The sequence below is a fragment of the Castanea sativa genome, chromosome 6 (assembly GCF_040712315.1).
Source record: "Castanea sativa cultivar Marrone di Chiusa Pesio chromosome 6, ASM4071231v1".
Taxonomy (NCBI): domain Eukaryota; kingdom Viridiplantae; phylum Streptophyta; class Magnoliopsida; order Fagales; family Fagaceae; genus Castanea; species Castanea sativa.
In genome coordinates, this window is record NC_134018.1 from 59,036,372 (window position 1) to 59,054,139 (window position 17,768).

The 17,768-nt window shown below is 34.3% G+C and overlaps 2 protein-coding genes across 2 annotated transcripts; both read right to left on the bottom strand.

Annotated features, from left to right (window-relative positions):
- Positions 1 to 6,601: 6,601 nt before the first annotated feature.
- Positions 6,602 to 8,569, bottom strand: LOC142637873 (uncharacterized). The gene has a single exon (XM_075811826.1). It carries the CDS (start codon positions 8,276 to 8,278, stop codon positions 6,926 to 6,928), a length of 1,353 nt encoding a protein of 450 aa, XP_075667941.1. The 5' UTR covers positions 8,279 to 8,569; the 3' UTR covers positions 6,602 to 6,925.
- Positions 8,570 to 14,477: 5,908 nt separating this feature from the next.
- Positions 14,478 to 16,347, bottom strand: LOC142637974 (uncharacterized). The gene is made up of 4 exons (XM_075811963.1): positions 16,073 to 16,347; positions 15,722 to 15,982; positions 14,998 to 15,157; positions 14,478 to 14,848 (listed from the first exon to the last, which is right to left on the bottom strand). The coding sequence occupies exons 1-4, from the start codon at positions 16,286 to 16,288 to the stop codon at positions 14,670 to 14,672; spliced, it is 816 nt and encodes a 271-aa protein (XP_075668078.1). The 5' UTR covers positions 16,289 to 16,347; the 3' UTR covers positions 14,478 to 14,669.
- Positions 16,348 to 17,768: the final 1,421 nt, after the last annotated feature.

Below are 17,768 nucleotides of genomic sequence, written 5' to 3' on the forward strand. Positions count from 1 at the left end.
TTCTCCCTTCTCCCCAAACGTTATTCGCTTCCATCACCATTCTAGAGCATAGCAGCACCTATTGCATGCAACACAGAACTTTGTAATTTTAACTGCAAATCAACATAATTTAATTTGCACAAACTTATTGTTAAATATGTTTTAATACAATTTTTTTTCCCTAATCTGTCACATTGTTTCCAAGCATCACCACCGCAGCCACAATTAAGATTAATCGAGCATATTTTCTGTGAATCACATTCCCCACTAGTTCATCTGAAAAAACATAGCTTAATGCTAATGCAGCACTAGAATTATAGGAGAAAAATAGAGCTATATAGCATAGGGGAAATATCAAATATGGCAACCTGTTATTCTTTTCAATAATGCAACAACAAAGTCTATTTTACTTAATTGAATTCATTTATCTAGTCAAAAAGATTGTGACCCATCCACTTGATCATTTTTCGAGTACTATCTGGCAGAGCCCTATCCTCTCTTTTTCCTTCAGAATCGTTTTCTTTACCAATAACAGGTTAACAGCTCACGGCATAGATATGAGAATTGCAAATATCCACGACCCAGAAAATCTAGAGAGCTAGCTATGCTAGCTCTATCAAATAGATGTATCGTCTTTGTCATCCAAAGCACATGTGCAAAGCTTTAGACAACACACAGACCCACTTAATGTTTGATAGTATTAGTTTTAACTTGAAGACCAAACAAAGTGCATTAAGGGAGTATTCCATTGGCTCATTTCTGCCTGGAGAATTTAGTGGGGATCCATGCATCTACCAAATAGGTTACATGGACAAAGTTGGGTGTTTGTTTATGGAAACTGCCTTGCAGGTCCCTACAAATGAAAGAAATTAAAGAAGCAACAAGACAAGATATTATGTATGAAACTAGTTATTTAAGAACATTAATTAGTCTGTGATAATTAGGATTTGGAAGGGCCAATATTCTTTTTTTAAGTAATCTCCCAATAACTAATTTTAACATGGAGATTCAACTGTAGATATTGCTCCCCTGATTATAAGAGACTTATATGGAGTCTCCCTCAATTTAAGTAGAAAGGAAAAATTAAGAAAAATCTCAAATCAACTATTTTATTGAAAAAAATGAAGGGTTCAATTACAAATTACATCCTTGAAATTAGGGATAACTTTAATTTTTTCTCGTAAAATTGCAATCGTACAACATATTGTTTAAAAAAAGATAGTTAAATGTCACCTAAATTTATCACACAGCCAATTAAATTATGTCATGTCAAATTATCACACCGTGTCAATTAAAAAACCTAAAATAAATTACTCTAAAATAACCCCTGGAGATGTGTGGCACAACCAAGGAAGTCAATACCGTACCGGAGGCTGTACCGGTTTGGCCACCGGTATGATATATTTCGGATACCGATCAATACCAGTGTACCGTTTTGAGTTTACCGTTATTTTATATATATATATACACACACACACACACACACCAAAATCTCTAGAACCATGTTTATAAGCATATAATATTTCACTTATATTATAGTAAATATAAAAGTTTATCATAAAACATTACCTCAATTCAGAACAAATTATTCATAGTTTTAGACTTTAGTATCAATTAAAAGGAAAAAAGAAAAAAAAAACACAATATAAAAAATAGAAAGCTTAGTTGTTCATTGCATACTAAGAAAACAAATAATACTAATAAGTTAATGTAAATAAGTTACCATTATGCCCTTACAAAAATTCAAAAATTACAAAACTAAAAAAAAAGCTTTTTTCTGTACCGGCCGGTATTGCCTGAAATTGGCCGGTATGGCCGGTACGGCCTGTATTTTTTCCGGTACAAAATAGAAGTGTACAGGTACCGGTGCACTGGCCGGTACGGTATGTACGGCCGGTACCAGTACGGTATCGACCCCCCTGGGCACAACCCAATGGGTTTGCTTGCAATGCAATACAGAGAAGATGGGTGAATCGTAAACCAAACTGTGTTCTACGGGCAAGAGCTAAACTGATTTCTAATTGGAGAGCTTAGAGATCTTTAGATCTCATCACTGAAAATCTGATCTTTAAATCTATTTCTCATTCACTAAAATTTTCTAAGAGCATTTACATTCGGTTTCTACAAAAAATTTCATTTGACCATCTTAAAAGCTACTTTATCATTTATACCATACCATTTTAAAACACACTTAACATTTCAACTTTTATTTTACCATACTATACATTAAAATAATATAAAGTAAAATAAAAATAATATAAAAATATTCTCACTTCTCTCTCTAATCTCTTCTCTCTCTAGTCTCTGTTTCTCTCTCTCAACCACCCATCACAATCACCACCACCACGCCACCACCAAACAAACCAATCTGAATCCAAAATCCATGCCGATCTCCACCAAACCCATCACCAATCTGAGCAAACCCATAACACCTACCGCCAAACCCACCACCAACCACAACCACAAGAAAGAGCCATCACAAAGAAGGAAAAAAAAAAACAAAAAAAAACAAAACAAAGAAGCCTCCAAAAACCACCAACAACAACCACATCCACAAGCAACAACCACCACATAATCACCAAGAGAAAACACACACACACACACACACACAAAGAAATTGTCGATCTCGCCGACAACCACAACGCTGAAACCCAGCAACCCACCACCGCCGATCTCACCAATATTGAAACCCACCATGTTCTCCACCTTGCCAACACCACTGATCCAGACCCACGCCTCCACCACCACCACATCAACGGAACTTTTATGCCATGCCTAACTTTGCCGCTACCACCACCACATGGGGTTTTGGGTTTGAAAAAAGGGAGTTTCTAGTTTGAGGAGTAGAGAGGGCAGAACAAGAACAAGGGAGAGAGAAGAGATGGAAGATGGAGAGAAATGAAAGAAAGAGTGAGAAAAGAATAAATTTATATGGTACTGTAGAGGGTGTAAAATATATTAAAAATTATACAATGGAGCTACAATACCGTTGTATAAGTAAGATGGCATTGTAGCAAGATTGTAAATTTTTTTAAAATTGGAAGACTAGGTAATGGTGGTTTTTTGTGCTTTGATGCTAAATTATACCAACATATACCATTTAGAAGACCGGATGTGAATGCTATTTTAAAATTATCTAGTTACAAAAGCTCCATTTTAGGGGAGTATAAACGAGAGGAACTCCGGTGTTAATGTAATGTTAAGTAAAATAAAATTGACACTATGAGTAAGAAATAAAATGTTGAAAAGTAGAATAGAATAAAAATTAAGGATTATTATCGATCACAATTTCATGAGAATAGACACTAATAATTTGCATATCCCTGTATTACTACTTCAAGTTTTCACTGTATAAAGGATTTGTGTTAGTATTTAGCAACCTAATTAGATGATTTGTGTTAGTATTTAGCAACCTAATTAGATGAGGTGGCCAGAAAGCCATAAGTTTTCAAATTTAGATCAACTAAAGTCTTCCTCATTATCAGGCATGGGTAGTTATTAGGAATGACAAGACCATAGGTGACGAGCTTGGGCATGGGTTAGGTCCGACGAGATTGCCATTGATTTTGAGATTCTTGCTTGTAGATATGTGGGGATTCCATAAGGTTTTTTTTTTTTTTTAAATCTTCTGTAGGGTACATTAATTGATTTCTCGGCTTGATATTTTGAATATGGGGTTGTAATGCAAATTGGTTGATTGAACATAAAATAATTATTATATGTTTCTCCTTTTCTAGTTGAATTAGAATTTTATTTCCCTTTTTTAGTTAAATTAGAATTTTAGATTATGTTCTTTCTTTTTCCTAATTGAATAAGAATTTTGTATTTTTTCTTTTCTCTTTTCCTAATTAAGTTGTTTCATTTCTTTAGGAGAAGTAGAACTTTGTTATTTGTTTTTTTTAAAGGAGACAGAGAAAATCTCATCCTCTAAAAATAATTTAGAGGGACTAGGTAATAATGAAGCTGTTATGAATATAATTTTCTTTTGAGAGGATTTCTCTATTCTTTTGCCTTCTAGTGTGGAGTTTTTCTAGAATTTAAGTTTTGTGAAAGAGTTTTAGTTATTGAATGATACTAATTCTGCTTCTGCACGCCTGCACTACATTAATTTGTATTAGAGCCATACTACACTACATCAATTGTTATTAAACAAAGGTTAAGCGTTCCTGCCATGGCACAAAGAAGAGCACGTGAGAGAAGCCATGTTGGCGTAGTTGACGTGTATAAATACAATGAGGTTGCAAAGGTGTTCTTTCAGCAGATGAATAAATGGTTTGATGCCCCATCAGAGTAGCTCACTGCCTTAGCCATTGGAAATTGACCTCATAACCGCCATCCAAATTCGTGTTATGTGGAGAAGGAGGAGGATTGCAATATTAAAGAGATGGATGAACACATTGAAAGAGTTGGTGTCGTAGGTTAGGATCTCTACCAATTTATGAAGACAATCCTGTTGAACATAGCTAATGAGATAAGATTGTGCTTGATGAAGATAAAGTCTTATGCATAAAAGGTGAGCCCAAAACTCACATCGTTGATATAACTTCCTCTATTCAAGGACAATGTTGGTGCTATAAAAGGCAATCATTCATCAATATAATTAAATTTTTTTTATCAATAGAAAGATTCTTCCTTGATGAACAAAGTTTCAATTTCCTAGAGCTTGAAAACATTCAAAAATAAGATTTCACTGGGGTTGATAGGTTTCTGTCAAATTTTCATGGAGATAATGGTAATCTTACTGAGATATATAAACCAAGGTTTTAAAATTGTGATGTACTCTTTTCTGGTTAGGTTAACCCAAATTAAATTGATTTCCAAAATTATCAAGACAATTATTCATCCTTGAAAGACAAATACTTATTTTAATAATTCAAAGAATTGCACATTATCTCTAAGCATAATCTTATGTTTGCATGTGTATAATTATTTTAGATCTTAACAAATGGGAATTAAGCCCTTAGTTGACTAATGAATCTTTTAAGGACCAATAAAAATTAACTAAATTTCATCCCATGCATGCATGCATATTATAAGACCATCCTTTGACCAATAAAAATGTCTTTAGTTAAGCTGAAGTCCATTGTTCCCACAAATCCCATTTTGATAGGACTTTTAATCCTAGGTAATCTAGGGAATTTTTAAAGATTCCCTAAGCACTAATAAGGATTTTGACGTTACATAGTAAAAAGCTGTGTCAATATATGTCTTACATCAGTAAGTGAACACTAATACTAAAAGTCTGTTTAGGATCTATTTATTTTATTGAAATTAAAATTTTTTTGCTGAAAACACTGTAGATAAAAGTAAAAGTTAACTGAAATAGTACAGTAGGACCCATGAATAGTACAAAAAAGTACAGTAGGACCCATAAATAATAACAAAAATAAACTAAATAGTAAAATAAGTTAGCAAAAATAATCTTTACCAAATGGACACTAAGAAAAGATATAGCCCATTTAATGCAGAGGTGAATTCATCATCACTTGAGAGGTTGGTTTCTCTCTTTTCTCTACTCTGATAATTACTAACCTGACATAATGAATAAAGAAAATGTACACTGACTTCAAATTGAAATGATTTCATAAATTAGGGACTTTAATTGACAATATTATAAAAATAATGCTAGAGATACAAACTATTTTATAAACTGCTAATGTGGTGATTGATTATTGGTAAGTGAAAATGTGATATCAATAGTGGGCCTAAATAAAACTACTAAAAAGTTGGCCACATTAGCAGTTTGTAAAAATATTGTAAAATAGTCTGTACTTATAACATTATTCATATTATAAACATAGGACCAAATACAAAAGATGATATAAATTTTATGCCTTTTATGTAATTTTCCGTATTTTTTATAATGCAAGGAACAAATTTATCAAGAAATACTTTAGGCATGCAAATACTATTTGAGATTAAAATTTTATAATAGATGACAATAATTAAAAAAAATTATAAATAAACAATCAACAATGTAAAATTATCAATACATAATACGTAGTGAGGCAATATATTTGTGTGCCAAAAATATTTGGGCTTTTACATTCTAGTGCTCTTCAGATCGGCTTACTCTTTTTTGTTTTGGACCTTGAAGAGTAATGTCATTCATGCATTATTGTATAGACTTGAGTGGTGATGCTATGCCAAATAAATTTTCTGAAACTATATATATAGGTAATAGGTCTGATAGAATAAGATCATTGAAGTGACTAAATTGCCTGGCTGGGTCTCATGAGCCATGCTGATTGCCGCTAATCACATACTGATAAGTTTTTGTTGGGCCATAACAAAGTCCCACTATTTTTCTTCACTAGTAAAAACAAGGTAAATATTTTTGGTACAGCGATCGCTCTTGTGGGCTCACCTTTCCAACAATCCTCAGTATTATAAGAGTAGGATGTTTTGTATCAAAAAAAAAGAGTAGGATGTTTTAGAATTTTTAGGTTATCATTGAGTTCTTGAACTCATATTCATCCATTTTCAAATAAGTAGATGAATCCAACACAGCATCATCAACATTTAAGTATATGTATATATGTACACAATTAAACGCCAATAGCTTAACACATACAGCAAGGAAAAGGAAACTACTCTGCATGCAATTTGAACAACATGGCCATTGGCATCATGGAATTGAAGGACAAATTCCATTCTGGTTATAAAAGTACAACTAATGCTCAATAAATAATTATAAGCATTCATATATAGGCACATACATAGCAAACTTCCGCTTTTTATTACCAAACGTAGGCAATGGACTATCTTCAGCTACACTCCACTGGAAGTGCAACCTAACAATGAAGAATCAGAATCCATGCCTTTTTCTCACCAGCACTCATATATCACTCCACCTTTATTCTCTTACGTACTATACCCTAAAACTTGAAATTAAAATTAAATAAGTAAAAAACTTTTTTTTAAGTATCTGTATCATCGTCTCCCTCTATTCCTTATCGCCATTAACGCGTTCCTTGGCCTGGAACCCACCAGAGGCTTTCCTAGAGAGAGAAAGGTGCACCCCAGGGTCATGGTGGTTGTATGAGGAATTGTACACAATGGAGTTGTTAATACCTTGCACATTGCTGTTCATGAATGCACTCATGGGCACAGTGTTTGCCCCTTTGTGACTCTTATCTTTCTTTGGCTTTCCCTCCTTATCGCTACTGCTATAGCTTTCCGAGTCACTGCCTAGGAGACCCTTTGTACTAATGCCCTTCTTAACTTGCAAGGAATTAGATTTGTCTGAACCATCATGTTTCTTTGGGGATCGAATTAGTTCCATGAAAGCACCTTTGTTTTCTCCAGCAATTGTTATGACCCTCGTACCCGCCTCCTCTGAATCCGAAAGCTTTTTGTAGCTACCTTTCTCCTTGATTTCAACTTCTTTGTGCCCTTCATGCTTTCCACTATGGACATAGCTGGGCTTGTAATGCTCGCTATGCTCCCACTGCGAGTCAGCAATGCCACCAAGCCACGGCTTAGGCTTTTCAATAGTCTTTTGGACCAGCACAGTTTTCTGCTCTGCCTCCAGTGGGATCCTCTGCTCTGTCTCAGTTTCAGCCTTCAATCGTGTAGGTGGTAGGTTTAGAGGAGAAGGTGGTGGAGCAGTAGGCTTGGGTTTTGGTGACTGAGGTGGGGTTTGAGCAGCAGGCTTAATGGTGGTGGTATCATAGCTAGTGGTGGCTGCTTTGACATTGGGGAAAGCCTGAGTTGGTGCTTCTTTAGCAATTGGAGAAGTACGAACCGAAGAGGAGGATGGCACTGCTTTAGTGACTGGAGAGGTTTGAACTGAAGAGGAAGGAGCTGAAACTCTGGTCTGAGGTTGTGATACCACAGGGACCTGATTCACAGTAAAAGAAGGGGCTGCAGGAGCAGAGGCTCTCTGAACTGGAGACGATGGAACTGAGCTAGTAGCGAAAATAGGACGTGCTATTACTACTGGTCCTGGTGCTGGTGCTGGGGCTGGGGCTGGTGTTGGTATTGGAGCAGCAAAGGATCGCGGAAGAGCAGCGGCTGGGGGTGGAGCAACGGCGGATGCAGGAGGAGCAACGGTGGATGCAGGAGGAGCAGTGGCGGGTGGTGGTGGAGTGGGTTCTTGAGGTTGAGTTGGTTGAGAGGGGGCTAATGGCCTAAATGTAGGCCGAATTACTAGAGGTGGACGTGGCTCTGGAGCCTGGGCAGGAGCAGGGGCAGGAGCTGGGGCTGGGGCTGGGGTCGGGGTCGGGGTCGGGGCTGCAGGGCGGGCAATGGAAGCTAAACGGAACCATGGACGAGCCGGGGTGGGTTGGTTTGCCATATTGGAGAGGAATTATGTAAAGTGGCTCAAAGAGCTTGAAGTAGAACTAAACAAGAAACTTATGAATGAGCACAAATATAGATGGCTGGAATGTGTTGTTATTTATAGTTTTACAAGCAATGAGAATTCTACTTTGGAAGAAATTTGGAAAAGGGGGATGGGGGGCATGAGGAACACGCCCAAATAAAGAGAGGGGAGAACAGGAAAGGCATCGGATTCAGCTAGCACCTACAGCCGACAAAAATTCACAAGGCAAGATTGGTATCCATTGGAGTCCTTCAGAAGAGTTTACCTTTTTTTGCGGTCCTCTAGGGGCGACTTTGCATACGGTGGGAATTCATTCAGCTTGTAAAGGTTATAATTCATGCAATTTAGTAAATACCTGCTTGAAGAAACCTATAGAAACCACCATTTTTAAAGTTACATACTTTTAAAGACTAGAGAGTAGAGACTCATTCCAATAACCCGTACTAGAGAGAGATACCATTTTCATAAAATTTTGCATGAGTAATTCGTAAAAAGATGTCCAGCAGAATAATAGTAATGTTCTTCTAAGTTCTAAAGGTAAATCTTTCTTTTGAAAATTTAAAAATGGAACCTTAATGAAACTATTTGTCTGCAATCTGCATAGCAAATTAGAAATATACATTTCACATACTTTTTGTGTGAATTTGTCTCGTTCGCATTTTGTGCAATGTATCTTATTCAGTTATTCTGCTGATAAACGCAGCCTCCGCGGTCCACCTCCTAGTGAGCTGGGTGGCATAGCATAAAAACTGTGCTTGTAGCGGCTCGTATGAGTCTTATCATACTTAACGATCACAAAGAAGCACTTTCAAAAGATTCAATATGCTCAACATTCAACAATGCAAAACTATTGCTATATTAAGATTCCTGCAAAGATTTAAGAATTTATCAATTTTGTATCGTGTCTCTCTTGCTATGTATGTCTTCTCTCTGACTTTGCTTGCTGAGGTAGTAAGATTGTGATGCTGTCCACCACTTTTTCTTTTCTTTTTTCTCTTTTTTTCCTTCTCTTGCCTTTGAGTTTAGAATTGAGATGCTTCAAGAATGGCTTTCCTTCAATGTACGGGGTAATTCAAAAGCCACAAAATGAGGGCAGCTAAGGGATGATTAAGGTGCCAATATGCCAATGATGAGAAAATGAAATATACCCCCAGGTATCTCGCGGTTGCAAAAGAGAAGTAAAGAACCTGAAGTGGACCAGGTTTGTCACCTTCAATCTTTTGCACTTTTTTTATTTATTTCTTTTATAAAAGGTTGTGCATTTGATTTTTGTAGCCCCTCCATATTGAGTGTATATGTATGGTTCATAATTTTAATCTTATTAATTTATCAATGACTACAAGATTTGCAAGCAATATTCGCACAATCTTTTGTTATAATTTTTAGTATGTATAAAATTATGGAATTTTAACTTCTTTTATTAATGTTCTTACATGAATTTTTTAAAACTCACAATTTCTCCATCTTATTCTTGTAGCACTTATTAATTAATAGGTTTCAAAATTTGGGAAATCACTTGAGCTGCCGACAAAATTGCATGACAATCAGTGACCTAAAAGGAATTTTCATGAGGATCAAAATAACGTCACTTTACAACCATAACTTATGTTGCTTTTTTTTAAAAGTCACTCATTTTTTCCTTTAACTATTCATTTTTGCTATTTATAGTCATTTTTGTTTTTATTATAACTTTTAATTCAAAGTCATAATAAGGTCCATCTATTTTGATACATCTCCTATAGTTCATAGGATATGAATTAATAATTTTCTCAACTTTTCCTTTTTTGACAATTTTTCCTATTTTCTAGCCTAATTTTGCAGTTAACACAAATTAGGGTGTAGCAACCTTAGAAGAACTTGAGGCCTTTAGGGCTTCCTAAGGGTCTCCTAGTACCCTTAGAATTATTTCCCTATTTAAACACATTGTAACTTCCAAGGCAATTCAAATTTTCATCAATAAAATTTCAGAGAATTTGTCTTCTTTCTTTCTTTCTTGGTGGTTTTTAAATTTTCCTTTTGAATTCAAGAAACCCCTTTAGGTTCAAGAATTATTATCTTACCCAAGATGTATTCTATTTCTTGTTGCTTTCCACTTGCATCAATTTAATTTATAAAGGAGCTATGATTATGTTTTTTACTTTCTTAGATCTTGTAGAGTATGTAGATTAAAATTCTTGAATGAACAAAACTTATATACAGTTTCTTAGGTTCCCTTCTTAAGATTTTGTCATATAACTACTTAACTTAAAAAATACAGTTCCATCTATAAGAAAAAAGGCACATGACAGAATCTATAAGAAGAACCTAAGGAACAGCAATTAAATACTATACCTAAGTCTTGAACTAATTAAATGTAATAGTCACACCATCTTTTGTTGCAATATATAATGTATATACACACATGTATTTTTTAACGGAAAAAATTTAACTACAAAATTAGTTGTAGCAATAAGCTACAACCTTACTCAATATCTTTTTATTGGGAGTGAATTTTGACAAACTCACCATTGGATGACATATTTTTTTTATATTTTTCATACTTGCAAAATATCTAAAAGATTAAATATCAATAGCTATGTCATCAATAATTTGTTCAAATTGTAAGTTTTTGTAGTTTTAAATTATGCATAAAATATAAGCTTATGAATCATATAATAAATAATATCCGATTAATACAAAATTTGATATGAATATTAAAAGCATAAAGAACATGCAATTTAACGATTAGATTTTCAAAATATGTAGTAATGTTTCTTTTATTATATAAGATTATAGCCTTAGGCTATAACGAATTTTGTAACTAAACTTTGTTTTTTTTTTTTAGAGGTGCTACGTCCACAACATTTTTACAACAAATCATAGGTGGTTAGTTGTTATTGGTTCAAATTTGAACCTAACACTAAGATTACTTTTTTGCCCCAACAATAACAACCAGTAACATCCTGCCACTTAGGATTTGTTGTAAAAATGTTGTGGACATATCATTTCTCTTTTTTTTTTAACTTAGTACAAAGGTTTCCTAAAATAAACCTTCTCTTTATTAGCATCATATTGTATCATGATTTTTTCTTTTTTTTTAAATGATTGAATGGATAGTTTTTTTTTTTTTTTTTGAGAAACGATTGAATGGATAGTTTGGTATTTTGGTTCATCATATTGTGTGTGTAATTTTTCCGTTGCTTTTTTTTTTTTTTTTTTTTTTTGCACAATAATGATTCAGTTACCTTAACCAAAGGTTGTTTATAATTGATTTAATTAATACTTAGCCTTTAAAGTGGCTATTGTTGGGTATTTTTGGGTCTAAACAAACCAATAATTTCTCTTTTCAGATTATATACAAGAGTAAAATAAGAAAAGAGGGAGATTCTAGATAAGATTATATCATTTGATTGAGATTTGTGAGACAATTGAGGGAGATCAAATTGAAATCAAATTCAATGGTAATTAAGTCTATAACGTAGGTCAAAATGGTCAAATACCACTGTTTTTGAAAATATTTTGCAATCTATCACTGTTTTTGAAATATGTAAGGATTTACCACTAATTGGGAACTTGAGATTTTCCATAGTACTCGAGTTTCATGAACTCGAGTATTATAAAAAATAACACGTCAAATTTGAAGGCTATTTTTTCAAAGAACTCGAGTTTTTAAAACTCAAGTTTTACAAACTCAAGTTTCAAAAATGTAATAAATTGCTAAATATTTTGCAAACAGTGATAGATCCATATATATTTTCCCAAACAATGTATATGCCCATTTTGGCCCCATAACTCACAAATCCCTATTAAATTTATGGGAAAATTTTGTAATTTTGTCATTATTTTGGTCTTGAAGAATTTTAGGTTTTGGTGTTTATAGAGAATGTATTTAAAAAGAAAATTATTCAATATATCAATTCCTATGAAGTAGAAGATTTCAGTTTGACACTAAGAACTTAATGATAAAATTAGCAGAAGGGTGGCATAGCATTAGCACGTCTTGCATGTTAAAAAGAAGATTTTTGTTTTTAAATTTATAATTTGCCAAGTTTTCTAATAAGGCATCATTTCGTTTTTTATGATTATTTTATGAATTTAGTTAAAAGTCTGATTATATGGTAGTACGAATTAAGATTGTTTTATAAATGTTTTTCAGTTTTTCCATATAAAATTGATGTTATGGAATCTTTAAATTAGTTCCCACGTTGTAAAATGAAGATGAGAAGTCAAAATTTACCACTAAATTATGTTCAGAGTTTTTTTATGGATTCTAAAGTTTTGAATGTTGATTGTTGAGTTGCAATAACATCAGGAAGAACTTCTTTAAAAAAAAAAAAATTGTTCTAATGATCATGTCAATTGTTTTGGAAAACAGCAAAACTTAAGTACAGTATTTAGATGTTGGTCCTTAGGTTCCCCTCTTAAAATTCAGTCATATGGCAATACTTAACTAAAAATACACTTCTATCCCATGAAAAAAAAAAATCTACATAGCTAAATTTTAAGAGAGATATCTAAAAAAACAGTACCTAAGTATTGTCCTAAGCTGTAAGGTTTGTTTTTCTATGGCCATATACTTTCAGGGTTTGTTACTCAAATGAAGTAATTTGTCTGCAGACTTTGCCCACAATCCTGGCCCAATTCACAGGTTAGATGATGGATTTTAGCACATAACTAGAAACATGTATCATAGCAATGTAGGCTCCATTTCAAGGATTATAGATCTGGGCTAGCTGAATGGTGAGATTATTACTGTTTGATATTGTTGCAATTAGTTGAAGTAAACAAAGATTTTAAGATGATGATACTTTAAAAATCTTCCAAACAAATACAACCATTTCTATCAATTTGTGAATGATATTGTACATCTAAATAAACTTGCAAAGTACTGCACCTAAGTTTTAAGGTTTGTTCTTCTATGGCCCATATACTTTCAAAGGTTTGTTACTCAAATGAAGTAATCTGTCTGCAGACTTTGCCCACAATCCTGGCCCAATTCGCAGGTTAGAGGATGGATTTTAGCACTTAACTAGAAACAAGTATCATAGCAATGCAGGCTCCATTTCAAGGATTATAGATATGGGCTAGCTGAATGGTGAGATTATTACTGCTTGATATTGTTGCAATTAGTTGAAGTAAACAAAGATTCTAAGATGATGATACTTCAAAAATCTTCCAAACAAATACAACCATTTCTGTCAATTTGTGAACGATATTGTACATCTAAATAAAGTCGCAAGTAATGCAAGATATTTGTACATGATTTGCTCCCTGTTTTTAGCACATCCCCATTTTACCTATGATGTGTAAACTGCTTGGTGGAAAAATGGTTCGGTTTCAAAATATCTATACAAGCTAACACTAGCTGTGTGAACTTTTTTTCTACTTATTAGCTATGAATGGTCCTGCTCGAAAAAACTCAATTCATTACTAGCAAGGGATTACTCAAGGCATCGAAAGCGTGTAATTTATACATCATGGGCACGAACTCAATATCACTGGGTACAAAAGAAGATGAGCATAGATACATGAAATCATGTAACAGAGGAAGTTTTGGACATCGAGACCCAAAAAAAAAATAGATAAACGGGGAGAGAAGGCAAACTGCTGAAGACATTCAGAAACTTGTAGAAATAGGATGGCTAATCTTTGTAAATAAATGGGCTTCTTGCAAAAATGTAAAAGGCTTAATTTGGCCCAAATCCTATCCCGCTAGGTTGTACCGGTTTCTTATCAAAGGTTTACATTTAGCCAACAAAAACAATTCCTCATACTCATGAAAGAAGAGCCGGTATTGAGATCCAATCATGAAACTGAGGCCTTGTATCTATCAAAAGGGCACAAGGTCATTTGGTCAGGCAATTCATTCTCTTTTTTTCAACGGTCTCCTATGAGAGATTTCCATAATTGGGATCAACAAAATTGTGATTAAAATAGTAAGATAACTGCCAAGAGTTTTGTAGATCAATTGATTGACGCCTCCTTGTATTCCCAATGAAAATATTCAGGATTCAAATCCTCATTCTCAATTGTAACTATTGAATCATCAACTGAAAAAAAAAAAAAAAAAAAAAATCAAACAAACAAACAAAGAGAGAGAGAGAGAGTAGGGTAACCATTATGCTGTCAAACATTAATGTATTTTATGCCTAATGGACTAAATGTAGTTCATGTATTTTGGAATTGCTTAACATAAACTAAAAAATTTTGCCTTAATTCAATGGCAAAATCACGCCCCTCATAAACTAATTATATATGGTTGTGTCGAAAATATATACTAGAAACAGGAGTGGGAAAAGGGGGGAGAACAAAAAAATTGGAAGTTGCAGATAACACAGGTGACCAAAAAACAAAGAAAGTACAAGAGAGCTCACAATTGCAAGATTCATGGCCATGTAGTGAATTCAAAAACCTTGAAAACTATATCAATTCCAGTGGGGATCTGCCACACAAAGAGTAGAACATTCAACACATTCAATGCTATGTGAAGATTTCTGGCTGTCTCATTTCCTTTCTGCATTGCAGGTACAAGAGCCGCAGCTGCTGCCCATAGTGCTGTAATGGCTGTTCACATAAATTATACCAGCAAAATCAGGTTAGATATGCACAAATGCAGGACAGCAACCCTTCTGTCAAATACTTATGGTTGGCTAAACGAGTTTTATTCGCCATGATATGTTCAGTTTTGCTCAAATGAAAAGCTAATGATTTACCTGCTCCTGCAAACAAATGAGGCCCTGGAAATAGCTTTCCTGTCCTAAGCCATGTGTTCACTCCTCCAAAAATTGATTCAAACACTCCGAATCCTAGCAGTATTGACCCTGAATTGAAGTGTCTATCCCTGAAGGATCCTTTCAGCAGCTCTTTCCGTTCCTGAATTTGACAAACCAATATATCAGCCTCTCCTATAGTGAGCATTATACCCTTCTTTTTCTTTTTTTTCTTTTTGAAAAATTTTGATACACTTTTTTTAAGTGTGGTATCTTAGATTCTCCAATTTAATTCAATCAAATGATTGTGTTGGGCATTGACCAATGCAGTACAAACAATATTATCTTTCCTTAGGACAACTAAATTCAACCATGTGCTTATCAACCAATGCAATCACATGATTTAACTAAATTGAGGAACAAAGGGTAGCAAAACTTTACTTCTTATACTAAATTTCTGTGTAAAAAATAATCTGGCAAACTTATACTACTAGAACTATTGCAGTGTCATACAAATACACATTTTGTCACCAGCAATTTCATACATACAAGAATATTATCATCAACCCCTTTAATTTCATACATACAAGAATATTATCATCAAACCCCTGTAGAGCAAACTGGCGACCAACATTGCTATTGGACTTTACAGTTCAAAGTTTAAACCAATAATGCCTTTTATTTCAAAGAATCTTCTATAACCAAAATCACTCATAAGTATACCTACCTCAGTGAGTTGCTGAATTTGAAGCTCAACCGGAGAGGGTGCCACTTGCACTGGTGTCCCTTCTGGAGTAACTGGGGCAGGCTTCACTTGCTTTTTGAGTTCAGTAATCTCATTCTGTATCGTCCTGACTCGGCGCCATTGCCAACCCAAATACCCAGCCCATAATGTATAGAAGAACAAACTAGCCATCACAATGGGGTGTATGAGTGCAAATGTCCTTCCCTCCAGTATTCCAAACTCTCCACCGGCAGCAAGTGCATCCTGTTGAATCACATTGACACAAGAAAATCAGAATTCAAGCCCAAAAGTAAAAAACAAGCACTAATAATCTGATACTGGTGTGTAACTTGCATTTGGGTCAAGAAAGAATGGTATTGTGAGTGCTGTGAGAGGAAGAGAAGCTGATTTAAGAACATGGATGGTATCATGTGAGAGGCTTTGTGGGTTGGTTGTTGAGTCTTTGGAGATACTCAATTTTGTTGGTTTGCTGTGGGGAATTGGTAGTTTGGAGTGGTGTGGTTTTTGAGGAAGAATTGAGAGTTTCAGGAGGCTGAGTGTGGCAGCCATGCTGTTTCTCTATCTACACTTTCTTGGGCAGAAATAGAGGGGTTAACATTGTTCAACAAAAGATAAGGAAGTGTGATTTCAAGATACCTTTTGATTTGCTGTTCTGTGATTTCCTTTACCTGGTCCACCACATCCCTTTTTTGACTCCACGAGAACTCTCCTGAAGTTGAGGGGTTTTTTTTTTTTTTTTTTTTAGTGTAAAGAAAAATATCAAATATCTTCTATTTTGGTTTTTTTTTTTTAATTATGTAATCAAGAAAAATAAAAGTGTATTAAACAAATGAAGCACCTTTGGTGGGTACTCTTTTATCTTCTATCTTCTTTTGTTGCTTTTGTTGAACCACCAACTGTGGTGGGTGTTCTTTTAGCTTTTGATAAGCAATATGTTTTGTAATGGACTTATTAATTTTAATCAATTAGTATTTCTCGTTCTAACCGAAAAATATTTATAAAAAAAAAAAAAAAAAAAGAAGTATCTTTGACATCTTCATTCTAAATTAGGTTATTCAATATAATTTGGAGTTTAAACAATAATTTTAAGTGAGTTATCTTCTTATATTTTTTTTCAGATTAAGTTATCTTCTTACACTTAAATATCAATTATATATATTTATTTAATTTTGATGTAAATTCTAAGTAAGCTTCATTTTTAATTGATAATATGACTACTCTATTTAATCTTTATTATGATATTTATTTAATTTTGATGCAAAATTCTAAGTAAAATTTTGGTAAATTTTGGTAACATCTCATTTTTAATTAATAATATGATTAATATACTTCATCTTTATTATGATATAGTCGATCCTATTTATCACTTTTAATTTTTTATCTTAGGTGTGTGGGGCAAAAGGATCCTGGTGGGAATGTGGGCCTTTTGGGCCTTGTTAAGGAAGGCCGACCTGACCCTGGGGTTAGAGATTGTTGGTACTATGGGTCGGCCTATACGCCGAGGATCCGAGGATCCAGCCGAGGATGGTCTTCCCCTCGGACTGACATCAAAGAACCTGAGACTTCATGGTAAAGATTAGGGAATGATACGGTCAAGACCAATGGTTAAAGGGAGAGAACCCTTGAATGTCCTAGAAGCGCCGATGTTGGAAGAATATCAAAGGTAAAGGCTGCTACCTCCACATTAAAGACCCTGCACCTACCACCCTGGCCGCATTAATGAGGAAGTGACACTTAAACAGTGGAAGGGAAACTTGATTCTAGTTACTGTTCAAAGGCACTAAGAAAAGAAATATCTAGGCTAAGGGAGGAATTGGGGGGCAACACGTGGATAAAGTATTAAAAAGAGGAGTATTTAAGGAGGGACCTGGAACAGAAACAAGGAGGAACTTTTTGTAACCTAAAAAGAACAAGGAAAAAGAGAGAGATATAATATAAGAACAGCTCTCGGTTTACGTCCGAGGAGGCCTATTTACATTACTCCTTTTTGTTTCCAAGTACTTGCAATCTTTAGTTTGTCATTTCATCC

What these genes read in the sequence shown, in the direction of transcription:
- LOC142637873 (XM_075811826.1), bottom strand. Translation starts at nt 8,278, where the DNA reads ATGGCAAACCAACCCACCCCGGCTCGTCCATGGTTCCGTTTAGCTTCC.
- LOC142637974 (XM_075811963.1), bottom strand. Translation starts at nt 16,288, where the DNA reads ATGGCTGCCACACTCAGCCTCCTGAAACTCTCAATTCTTCCTCAAAAA. An exon ending in AAATTCAGCAACTCACTGAG is followed by an intron (nt 15,158 to 15,721) that starts GTAGGTATACTT and finishes TGTCAAATTCAG; the next exon opens with GAACGGAAAGAGCTGCTGAA. An exon ending in TCATTTGTTTGCAGGAGCAG is followed by an intron (nt 14,849 to 14,997) that starts GTAAATCATTAG and finishes TTATGTGAACAG; the next exon opens with CCATTACAGCACTATGGGCA.